The 13,005-nt window shown below is 40.5% G+C and overlaps 1 protein-coding gene across 2 annotated transcripts in view; it reads left to right on the top strand.

The window, feature by feature from the left end:
• NOCT (nocturnin) overlaps positions 1–12,673 on the top strand; it is a 39,185-nt gene extending 26,512 nt beyond the window's left edge. The window contains exons 1-3 of one of the 2 annotated variants that reach the window (XM_036764682.1): positions 4,771–4,910; positions 8,305–8,574; positions 10,592–12,673. In XM_036764682.1, coding sequence (XP_036620577.1) covers positions 4,877–4,910; positions 8,305–8,574; positions 10,592–11,427 — 1,140 coding nt within the window. In that variant the 5' untranslated portion in view covers positions 4,771–4,876 and the 3' untranslated portion in view covers positions 11,428–12,673. Of the gene's footprint in view, positions 1–4,770; positions 4,911–8,304; positions 8,575–10,591 lie in introns of those variants that run through there. The other variant, XM_036764681.1, reaches the window with a different exon arrangement.
• Positions 12,674–13,005: the final 332 nt, after the last annotated feature.

Genomic DNA, 13,005 nt, shown 5'->3' with positions numbered 1-13,005 from the left:
TTTATCTCTGTCTTAGAGAAAAACTAGAAAATTGGGGATTGGGTATTGTGGAACTCGGGAGAGATCTGGAATCCAGTGCTGCTTCTAGCTGTGCGACCGTGGGCAAATCACTTGAATCGTCTGAACCTTGGTTGCCCCGTCTGTAAAATGGGAATGATAATGCCTACAACACCCATCCAGCAGAGTTGTTGTGAGGACCAAACCAAGAGAATGCATGTAAACTAGTCTGCAGAAATGCTCCTTTAAATTTCAGCTGTCAGTATTGTTGTATTTGAGCTCTCCAAACAGGTAGTAATTGTCCGTATCTTAATTGCTTTCTTTTTGCTTCATTATGCGTCAGTCCCAGTCAATCTTACACTGACAGTGAGTGTCAAGTGCTCAGGTAATAGGTATCGTCCTTTTGTATTTATTTCTTGGGTTGGTTTTTGTATTAGACCTTTCTCAGAGCAGTGATCTTAAAAAATTGTATGTCAGCTGGATATGGTGGTCTGTGCCTGAAATCCTTGCTTCTGGGGAGGCTGAGGCCGAGGCAGGTGGATCTCTTTCTGGAGCTCAGGAGTTCTGAGCTCTAGTGGGCTAAGCTGATTGGGTGAAGGCCAACACCCACGTGATGAGCTCCTCGGCCACGGGGAGCTACCAACAAGGCTGTTGAGATGGACTTGGAAATAAAGCAGGTCTGAGCCCCTGTGCTGATGATTAGTGGCAGTGGAACCCACTGCACTTTCAGCCTGTTCAAGGGGAGACTCGGGCCCCTGCCCCAACCCCCACCCCCCCCCAAAAAAGTATCTCCTGTAGCATCCTTTTGTAGTGCTTTTATTTCCACCTCATTGTCGTGAATTGCTTTGTATTTATGTGTATGATATCCCCTTCCTAGAATCCAGGAAGGCAGGGATGGCATGTCACCATACACACTTCATATATATTTGAGTGATTGTTGAAAGGTTTTTCAGTATTTCTTTGTTAGCTGAAATGTAAGTGTTTAATAAATGTGTGACTGTGCTAGGTCTGTCCGCTGCTCACATTCCTCTTTGGTAGGGTAATAGGGGCAGAATTGCCAGGGGTAGGGAAGCTGTGGCCTCAAGGCCCTCTGGGTACTCGAGTGCAGCCCTTTAACCAAATCCAAACTTCACAGAACAATAATATCTAATATTATTTATTATATTAATATATCCTTATAGTATATCAATTATATTCTATTTATAATATAATTAGATTTAATTAATATAATTGATCCTATTACTATAATATTAATATACAATATTATTTAAGGATATAATAATATCCTTAATAAAAGGATTTATTCTGTGAAGTTTGGATTCAGTCAAAGGGCCACACTTGAGAACCTAGAGGGCCTCATGTGGCCTCGAGGCTGCAGGTTCCTCACCCTTGGTTTAGCCCCTGGATTCTGCGCCCACAGCCTTTAAGTAGCACTTTGTTTCAATGGCTCCTTCTTCGAGGGGAACTCTAAGTGAGCCCCAAGTTCAGGTTTTAGGGCTCTGCCTGGGAGTTATAAGATCATTCACAAAACTAAACTGACTTGATTGCACCCACCCTCCACCCCCAAGATCTTGTAACTCCCACTAGAAAAGCTGGGTTTTCACATAGTAAAATACAAAACCCCTTTAGGGCTATCTCTCCATGCACTCTCTGATCTCAAGTAACAACATGCCCATAGACAATAGGAATGAAATCATTTTATAAAAAGAATATCAGGCTTGCAAAATACCACCAGCAGTGATGAATAGCAAAATAGGACATAGTTGGGGAATTTTCAACTCTGCCTAAATGGCCAAAAGGGAAATAGAAGGGGAAAATAAGATGCTCATTAAGACACCATGCATTGCATCCTAGGATTGGGAATCCAGTACCAATTGGACCATTCTTCCAGTGAAGTCACCAGCTCCTCTGCCCGCTGTGGCCGGCCACCTCAGAGGGGAGCCTGGTTTTCCAGTCAATTAAAAGAGTCTTTAACTTAAGAGTCAGTTCTTTGCTGCCTAGGCAGCCTTTGCAGTTGGTCTCCTCTTTCTCTGTTCTGGTTCTGCTCCCCAACTTTGTGCCTTGACATATCCCCTCTCTTTTATTCCATAATTAGAAGCAGATTTTATCTATTCTTTAATCTTTTTGGCTGGAAGTTCACACATACCCCTCCACTGTCAGGTCCCAGAGGGAGAATAAGAATCATTGTTCCCGGTAACCTTTTCCACACTATCCCTCTTCCATCACCTCCTTTGAGGCTCACTGAGTCCAAATCTGTCACGCAAAGAAGATCCTCTTAGCTGCTATTTATGGATTCCCCAGGCATTCTGCTTCCTTTCTTAATGAGTTTAGCCCTAAAATATATGATTTTATGATCTCTTCGTTACAAAATGTTATGGTCTCTTCTAGCTTCGTTCTTGACTTTTTTGAAACTTTTGATGTTGAGCACCCTCTACCACCTGGAAATTCTGTCATCTCTGGTTATCAGGGTACTTTTCTGTCTCATTTCTCTTCTTACCTGTCTTGACTGTTCCTAGGTCTCCCTTGGTGGATCAACATCCATATCACTTCACTGACTGGGGCCCAGGGCTTTGTTCTGTGTTGTACAACATCCCCTCCCAACAGAACTTCACACAGCATACAGCCCTCTCTCCCTTTAGGAGCTATTCTTTAGTTAATAGAAGCTTATGGTAGATGCTCCATTCCTTCCTTAGGGTTGAAATTTTACCTTACTTTGCAGAAGCAGCAGCTGTATCATTGTAATCTGGAATAATACGTAGAATATACGTTTGTATACAGTGTAATGAGGACAATTAACTAATGTATCAAGTGATCACTTTAGGTTGCCAAGGGTAGCAGATATACAACTGAATTTGTGTCATAGATATATCACAATGCAAACCATCACTGGCCATGCTGTGACTACAGGTCTCACTTATAGGCAGAACACATTGAATGCATACATCCTATCAGTACACACATATCTATAAACCAAAATCAGATATGCATGTCAAGAAGATAATAATGAAATGGGAGCCAGCATGTAGTAATTACTGCTTATATCAAAAACATGCACTTACGTGTAAAACACAAGCATAGGTAAATATTCTCATTTTAGGCTGGTTTCACCATGGGACACCATCAGTTAGGATGGTCACTGGCACAGAAAACAGATCTCCTGAAGTCTGATGCCCCTCTGCCCCATGCCATTGGTAGTTGATCACCGGGGCTCACATTCCTCTTCATCAGAACTCTGTCTTGTCTATCTTCACCTGAACTTGGCTTCGTATAGTTTGCAGCAGCTCAAAGTTAGGGGATACAAGAGGAATGGAGGGGGGGTGGTTATAATGAGTTAAAATGGTTCAAGGAATTTTTTTGAGTTCATGTTCTTGCTGATTTCTACCCTATTTGACATTGCTTTCTCAAAACAATTATATATTAAAATAAAAATCTTTCTCCCATACCAGAAGGAATGAGATAAGAGGGTTTCAAAGTTGTATTGTTAGCCTAAAACAATAAAAAGTACCTTATCTGGGGGCTCATTTTGTGTGTATATGCACATACATCAGACCCATCCATAATTTCACATCTTTGAGATAAGAAATGCTTCTTACCTAATTAAACATACATCTAAATACATCTTCTAACTATCTTATCCAGATTTCTCCAGCTCAGAGAGTAAGTGATTTGCTCAAAGTCACAGGCTAGCCATCATTTGAGGTGAAATCTGATTCCAGGTCTTCCAGACTCCACTATGAACTTTCAAGAAAATTATAGTTCCAGGCCCTTTATCCCACTGTCTCTGTGTCTATAATATATAGATTTGCCAAATAGGCCGGTAAGAATAATATTTTAGACACATAACAAGCAGTTCAAATCTTTACTCTCTGAATGCAGTCTGAGGAATCGGAAAGTCATGGGAGAAATCATTTTTTTATTTCTCTCTCTACAGAACAATTTTTCTTTGTGTTACTTCCCATTCCACAGTGAAAACAAAGGGATGACAAAGGTAGCACATTTATTATATATAAGCTTGTCATCTTGGGAGCATGGTAGGTGGTAGGTGTTTGCTTTGGTAACCTTCCAGAGTCAATCTGATCCACCTCTGGTTTCAGATTCCATCAGTAAAGTCTGCCAAATGAGCGTGGCATTTATGAATAAACCTTTTGTATTCTTTCACAGAAGGTATGGAAGTGGGTGTGGGGAATACCTGTAACTTGGTGCCATAGAACTATGACCCATCATGCCCAAAAGCACTTTAATGAAGGGAAGAGCTTCTACTATTCTATTTTTCTAAACTTTGAGGTTAAGGTCATGTGGAACACTCCTATTACTGAACAGAATGAGGGATTTTAGGGTTCTAAACCCCTCCCAACAAAGAATATTTAGTCTGGCCTAATGTTGATTAGAATTCATTCTGAAGCAGAGGTTCTTAACCTGGGGTTTGTGAACTTTTATTGATAGATAAATAAATAGTTATCCTAATATAATTGGGAGTTTTGTGTGTGTAATCCTCAAGTATTTTATTTTATACCTTTCAAAACGTCCTTCTGAAAAAGGATCTCAGAATATACCAGCCTGCTTCTTGGTCCATGACAGAAAAAAAGGCTAAGAACCCCTATACTAAAGGAAGCAATTTGGCATTTTAACTCAATTGTTTCATTACAAAACTTGCAAAGATATATGTTCAAGGAAATTAGGAAAGTATTTCAGTAGGCATTAGTTGAATAGCTATCGACTTTTTAAGTATGTTTTTATTGCTGTCTTTTTTGTTTTTTATGTCATCAGAGCCTTTCCCAGTATCTCTCCCCTCCTCCTAATACTTCAGCCAAAAAGAAAAAATAACAACAGATTGAATGCAGAAGCAGATAGAAGTTTGCTCTCTTCTCTTAAGCCAGATATGAAAGAGTTTTGCAAAAAAAAAAAAAAACAAGGTAAAACAGCACCACTCCTCACACTTAATTTTTTATTTTGGGAAAGCTTTTAAAGTTTTATTTATGTTAATATAGGTAATATATTTTTGTTTTTAGATGAATTAATAATTCAATATTTCAAAAGTGTGTCCATTTCCATTTCTGTACAGTAAATAGTGATAGACATAATCTACATTTAAAAGAAAAGCTTGTTGAGGGAGAGGTCCGTATTAATTTTTTGAGTGTTAAGGGGTCCTGAGACCAAAAACTTTGAGAACTACTGGAGAAATGGATTTTGTCCCCGAAAAAGGTCCTGGACCATACTTAAGCTTCTGTGGCCCAAGGGCAAGTAAATTGCCATCTTAAAATAAAATGGGATGAACCTTAAGCAATATAGTCATAGAATCATACATTATACCTGGAAACGAATTTAAAGGAAGTCCCAAGGGTAGGAGCATTTTAAGAGATATGTTGAGGTGACCAGCACTTTTTTCACATAACCCCTCACTTTTCGTAAGAAGGCGGGTGGGGTAGGCATAGTTGCCTGAGTGCTAGACTTGGAATAGAGTCCTTACTGGATACCCATGAGCAATTCATTCCTCAGTTTTCTCATCTGTAAAACAGTGATGATAATACCTGCAATCTCTGCATCTGGAGATTGCCTGATGCTCTAATGAAATATCATATGTTGGAAGGCATTAAGTGTTATGTCAGCATTAACCTTTGAAAGAAAAGGGATATCAAAGGAAATATAATAGTTGTTAACATGGTTGGATATTTAAATAGTTCAGTAGAATGCCATCATGCCATGCCCCCATCCTGTGCTGTCTCTGAAAAATGCAAGTAGAGCTTTGGAAGGAAAAAAGGAGGAATTGGACTGACTGGTGAACAGAACTGTCACCAACTATGGCACTAGCTACATGTTATATACATGATGTCCAAACAGTCTTTGAACAGTTTTAAGCTTTAATAACTTAAAAAGTATAAATGCTACAAATTTACCAAAAAAAAACCATACTGGAAGGATTATTTAAATAAAATGTCATACTCAGTTCCTGAATTTTAAATAATACTTTTTCCATTTTAATTTTAACGAGATGGGGTGGCACCCTTGTTTTGTGCATTGCATGTGGGACAGTTTCTGATGACACTTTCTCAGGCCAGTGGGTCAGTAAGAAGGTCCTCTTCCTCAGCAACCTCAGTCGCCAGATTTAACTCCAGCAGATTTTCCCTAAGGGATCAAGTCAGAACTGTCATGTGTGCATCCAGACGTGAGTCTTGGGTGACCTTAAGGTTCAGACTACAAATGCAGTCTTTGAAGTCAGAGCAGCAGCTGATGAAAACTGTTAGAATATTCAAAAAATCAGCTAGAATGGTGGACAGCACAAGACAGTGATTATGTTGGATTTTAAACATTAAAGTTTTATATAATTAACCTTTCCATTGTTGAATTTTGTGAGCTTTTAGTATTGGTACTTCTAAAGTTATTGAAGCTTTAAATTGTGGTAAGACTTTTGGAACATTGTGTATGTGCACTATACACATGTGTGTGTGTCCGACTGCTCACACACATACACACACATCTTACTTGGACTTTGTAATAATAACTCCCTCAAGAGTCCCAGGAATGAGTTACTAATGCTAGACAGCATTCCTCAAGGAGCTAAAATGTAGTCACCCCAGTCACCCAGATGACATGATTGAATCTAGTAGTTGTTAAAGGGACTGGTCCTCAGAAACACCTGAGTTCAAATGTTGGTTCAGACACTATCTTTATGTTGTTTCTCTGGGCAGGATGTCTCAATTTACTTATCTGTAAAACGGATAATAACAGCACCTATTTCATGAAGTTGTGAGGATCAGTTAGATGATGTATGTAAAGTAATTTGCAAAACTTAAAGTGCCGTACGCACGTCAGTTATTGTCACACAGTAGAGTTCATAAGGACAACATTGCTAGAGAAAAGTAGCCTAAGCTCTTCTTTGATTTCAGTGTGGGGTTTTTTTTTAAAAACTACAACTATTTCTAATTTAAGTTTTTAATAAGTTATATATGTAAGTTTATTCTTGCTTAGGTGAGAATGAGCCACAGAGAATTATGAAGTCGTCATCCTAAATTAGAAGATCCCCATAAATTTAAATGGGACAGCTAGGGGCTGGAGTCAAGACATGAGTTCAAATCCATCCTCAGACACTTACTAGCTATGTGACCCTGGGCAAGTCAATTAACCCTGTTTGCTTCAGTTCCTCATCTGTAAAATGAGCTGGAGAAGGCAATGACAAACCACTCCAGTATCTTTGCCCCCCAAAAAAAACCCACACCAAAACCCAAATGGGGTCATGAAGAGTTGAACACGACTGAACAACAACAAATTAATTTAAATGCAGATATTTCTCCTTTTTAATTAGTGGTAGGCACTAAACAGCTGCTGTTGCTAATAGGAGCCCATTTATATAGGCCTTTAAAACTTGCAAAATGCTTTATGTAGATTTTTATCCTTTGATCCTCAAAGTATGCGTGTGATACATTTACCTACTTTATAAAGGCAAAACCTAGGCTTGGAGAGGTTAGGGGACTGGCCCTTAACTGTTATTCAGCGTCTAAAATGGGATCGGGGCCCATCCAGGACTTCCTGGCTCCAAGTTCAGTTCTCGATCCGCTATCCTAGTTGCCTCATAATCTTATTTTTCATTCTAAACACACGTATTTGCATGGCAGCGCTTAAGTTTATATACGTGTATAAAAACACACGCAGACCTATATGGTATAGGCTCTGGACATCTTCTTTGGCTGTCCCCCATGCCTGGAATGCTCTCTCTCCTCTGCTCTAAATACTGACCTCCCTGGCTTCCTTTACATCCCAACTAAAATCCCCTTCTCTACAGGAAGCCTTCCATAATTCCTGTGCCTTCCCTCTGTTATTTCATATTAAGACCTTGCTTCGTATATATTTCTTACTGTCTCCTCCATTAGACTGTGAGCTCCTTGAGGGCAAGGAGTGTCTTTTGCCTCTTTTTGTATCCCTAGTGCTTAGTATACTGCCTGGCACACAGTAAGTGTTAATAAAGGTTTATTGATTATATACACACATGGCTGCTGTAATTGGGATCAATAAATTACTTAAACCCCTTGATTTTATAAGAATGGTTACTTCATCCAGAAGTTTATTTAAAGAGTATAAATTAGCCTTTACGGCACCAGACTAACCCTTCCCTTCCCAACCTAGAAAATACCTTTCCACCGGCTCCTAGAAAAATAGGTTTTTGTTAGTGAAGATGGCAGCTTTGGCAAAGCATCAGCTTCTGTGCTGTGGGGGCAGTCGAAGGTGTCTCTGACACTGAATGGGATGGGTTTTCAGGAGAAGGAAGGGCAGGCTGACGAGCCTTGTGGATAACTGTGCTTTCCTTTCCTGTAGCGTGTTCCATGGGAAACGGAACGAGCAGGCTTTATGGTGCTATCGCCAAGACCCTGAACAGCTCTGCAGCCACCCAGCACCCAGAGTGTTTGGTGCCTCCTGACTCACAACAGCTGGATCCCATAGATCCCAAAGAGCTGCTTGAGGAATGCAGGGCAGTCCTGCACACACGGCCTCCCCGGTTCCAGAGGGATTTTGTGGACTTGAGGACGGAGACAACAAGTAGCCACCTGCCCATTAGGGTCATGCAGTGGAACATCCTTGCTCAAGGTATGTTCGGTAACTACTGCCCCCAGTACAGCTACATTCACTACACCAGGGAGTAGTAGTAAATGTTTGTTGAATTGTTTACCATCCATCCGCTCCTCCTCCCACCAACACATTCACACATACCAGGTGTGAGTTTTAAATATATATATTAAATCTAGTTCAGTATATTTAAATCTACTTTAAAGAACCACCTCAAGGCCATTGGTGAATTATACAGATAAAAGGCTATTATATCCTAGGACCTAGCCAAAAGAATTTAAAGGAAGGAGCCCCTGCCTTCACCTTCTTTTTTCCCCAATAACCAGGGTTGCTTCCTAGCAAGCAGCGTGCTCAGGGCATTGAAGACAGATGAGGCAGGCTACTGTAGGACAGGGTGGGGTGGGAATCTTAGTGTTCCTACCCCCTGCTTCTCACATCTCTCTGCCAGCTAATTTACAATGCCAGGATCTAATACTGAAGTATTACAATGCATGTGTGCCACAGATAAAATACAAATTTACAGTGTTGCCATGCAAATAAGCGATTAGAAAAAAAGCAGATGGACAACACACTTCTTGGAAAGATTGTATTTAATAAGGAGCTATTATTACTTATTTTAAGGAAAGGCAAAAAAGTTTAATATCAAAGATCTAATAGCTCTTGTTTGTCCACCTTTAGGACACTGCATTATTATGTAAGAGGGAAGCCTTTTCCAGATTAAAAAATATATGTGTGCATATATAAATACATTTATATATAAATATTTGTGTACATATGTAAACACAAATGCATACCCATATGTATATATGCTCAAACATATAAATATATACACAATACGTTCACACCTATTTAGTTTTATATATATACATACAGAATACATATTAACACAGAGAGAAATGGTATAGAAGATGTTGGAGAAATATGTGACTAGGCAAAAAATATAAACTGGCCATTCAGTGAGGGCCAGAGATAATTAATGGATATCCTGTGTGCATGTCACTGGTATCCATGCCAAGGTGAGAGGAGGCCTCTGGGCATATCAGATGGACACTTTGTGGTGAATTGATGGGAGGACATGGGTGAGGGCTGCATATAGAATACGAAGGCCTAGGTAGGTGGAGATCTATATCACTGGAAGGAAAATACACATCCCTTCAATCAGAGATACACTCAAGCGTTAGAATGTATACTTGCCATAAACATAGAAATTTATAATGTTGCCATGGAAGTTAGTGGTTCCAATAAGAAATCAAATTTGCCCTGATAACAAAGCAGTCTTTGGGCTAGGAAGGGAAAAGCTTGACAGTTCGATCCAGTTTGATCTTGATAATTGATCCAATTTGATCACTAAATGTGCAAACCCATTTGGCAAAATGTAGAATGCTTTTGAGATGACATAGCGTTTGAGGGCTGAGAGAAAACACAATTTGGCTACGATCTTGTTTTCACCCAATACTCATTCACCATGTGAAAGAAAATATTCATCCCATTCTCATTTGGAAGAAGTTACCTAATGCTTGTGGAGAGGGACCACCCAAAGTACTTACTAAGCAGCTCAAGTATTCCAACGACTGTGTACTCTCTCCAGTGATGCACATTGTCACCTGTTTGTGCTTTCTCCTCATGACTCTTGTCCATGGCCTCTCATAAGTTGATCACAGATGCTCCATCCACCATGCTGGGTGGATGCCTTTCTCACTTTCTCTTGACCACACAAGGATAGCAGAACTGGTCCATTGGTTGTCCCGTACTCTTGCCATACATGTGACCAGCCCATATCCTTTTTCACTCATACGTGTCTATGACGACATCTTCTATTACAGTTTCTCCCTAGTAACGCCTCATCCAATAGGTATTACTGCCTACTCACACCCACCATGCCCGTACATGTTGCAAAGACTGTAGCATCTCTTAGCCCTACAACACATCACTTATAGCTCAAGGATGGCCAAGCTAGACCACCGGTCTTTTGGCCTCCTTAGAAAAGGTAGAAGCCTCTGTTCCTGTAGCTGATAGCTGACTGACTTCTCTGTTTCAGCTCTTGGGGAAGGCAAAGATAACTTTGTACAGTGCCCTGTTGAGGCACTCAAGTGGGAAGAAAGAAAATGTCTCATCCTAGAAGAGATTCTGGCCTACCAGCCAGACATCCTGTGCCTGCAAGAGGTGGACCACTACTTCGACACTTTCCAGCCACTCCTCAGTAGATTGGGCTACCAGGGTACCTTCTTTCCAAAGCCATGGTCGCCCTGTCTGGATGTGGAACACAACAACGGTCCTGATGGCTGTGCTTTGTTTTTCCTTCAAAACAGATTCAAGCTGGTCAACAGCACCAACATCAGGTTGACTGCTATGACTCTTAAAACTAACCAGGTGGCCATAGCACAGACACTGGAGTACAAGGAGACAGGGAGACTGTTCTGCATTGCTGTCACCCACCTAAAAGCACGGACTGGCTGGGAGCGATTTCGGTCTGCACAAGGCTGTGACCTTCTCCAGAACCTGCAGAACATTACCCAGGGAGCCAAGATCCCACTGATCGTCTGTGGGGACTTTAATGCAGAGCCCACAGAGGAAGTCTACAAACACTTTGCCTCTTCTAGCCTAAACCTAAACAGTGCTTATAAACTTCTGAGTGCAGATGGACAGTCTGAACCACCATACACGACCTGGAAGATCCGGACATCTGGGGAGTGCCGGCACACACTGGATTATATCTGGTATTCCAAGCATGCTTTAAATGTGCAGTCAGCTCTTGGCTTACTCACTGAGGAACAGATTGGACCCAACCGGCTACCATCCTTCAATTACCCTTCCGACCACCTGTCTCTAGTGTGTGACTTCAGCTTTAATGAAGACCAGGACCAACTTTTATAGCTTGTCTGGAGCTAAATTTCTGGTCACAAAAGTCTTAACTAGGGGAATGGCAGTAAGAGGTTGCTTGAGGGAGGATTCACTGTCTCTCAACCTTCCTTTCTGGCATGGCCTTAGGGGGTGGGGGAGACACAATTTCACAACCTTTTTGATTAAAGTCTCTATCAAAAAAAAGTTGTGTGCACCCCAGTTTTGGCTTCTGGTGTTTTCTTTCCCCTCAGAGAGTTAGCTTTTGATGAAGGAATCATGTCATTTATTTGGAACCTTTCTCCTTCCTGAGGACTTGGTGCCAATGTGGAGTCCTCCCTAACTGAACTTGAGTGAACATTTAAATCATCAGGACAGCACTCCTATTTTTATTTATTTATGGCATTTAAAAAGACATTAACAGGAAAGGACTGTGCATGGCCACCCTATTTATTATTTTTTTTTAACATTGCATTGTAAATAACATAAGCAAACTTTTAGAAACTTAGCTTGTGAGAACCATACAGGGTGTGTGGAGCCAGTGAAGGTGTCGTGGCATTCTTCTTAAGATAGGTTTAAACATTTTTGCATTTAGTCTGTCTAATAGAACAGTGCTGGTACAACAGGTTTAGAACATAACCTCCGCCCAAGGGTTGTCTTTGTTTTCAAGTGGAAGAGCCGTATCACATGGGGGAACCTGTTCTTTCTTCCTTGAATCATAAAAGGCATTGTCTCTCTCCTATGTCCTTCCGACCCATCCCAGACAGGAACTACACACATCCATGCACATCCTATTCACCTGTATGTTTCATGCAAAGATGTGAGTCGATCCAAATCACTTAACCACTACTTTATGCATTTTTACTTATCTACCACTTTATTGGAGTGACCTAGTCCTCTCTCTTAATTCATTTCACCTAATTCTGTTTTATAAATGACACTGGAATTTTTCAAGAAAAGGGTTTTTTTGTGGGTTTGTTTTTTGGTTTGTTTTTTTAGGAGCTGTTCTAGTGTGGTGCCTGAGAAAATCAGGGGGTCCTTCCTCTCAGTTTGGAAATTGGAAGGTCTGTGAGGTCTTAGACTGTAAAATGATGGGCAGCCACCCAGAGCCCACACTGAAATTTGTGGTTTGACTAGAAAGAAGACCTGGAACTCTGCACTGGAGATAAAGAGTTGGTCAAAATTAATATGTTGCCCAAAAAATGACCAACCAAGTCAAGGACACTTGTTTTGAACCATGAGTTGTATAAATGTTCCAAGTAATTTAATAAAAATTTTTAAAAACTGAGCTGCTCCTGAAATCTTAGTTTTTTTTAGTCTGAAAAACAGCCATCTCGAGCAAACTGGCTCTTTTATTTATGGTCCAGTTTCCTGCACCAGAACTATTGTCTCAGTAACACAAAACATACTTTAAAATGGGCAAGGTAGATGATTGCCATGTATCTATCTTCCTGATAGTTGTTGACATCGGGCCTTCACAATTCAAAAGAATGTCCCAAAATGGGCGAGTCTATGTTGTTACACTTGATTTAAAAGTTATCCTTATCTATACAGTCTAAATGTTCAGAATAAGACTGGGGTTATCTGTAGGTTTTAACCCATGAAAACACAAAT

Source organism: Trichosurus vulpecula, chromosome 6, assembly GCF_011100635.1.
Source record: "Trichosurus vulpecula isolate mTriVul1 chromosome 6, mTriVul1.pri, whole genome shotgun sequence".
Taxonomy (NCBI): domain Eukaryota; kingdom Metazoa; phylum Chordata; class Mammalia; order Diprotodontia; family Phalangeridae; genus Trichosurus; species Trichosurus vulpecula.
The sequence above is the reverse complement of the archived record's forward strand: the minus strand, read 5'-3'. Positions and strand labels throughout refer to the sequence as shown.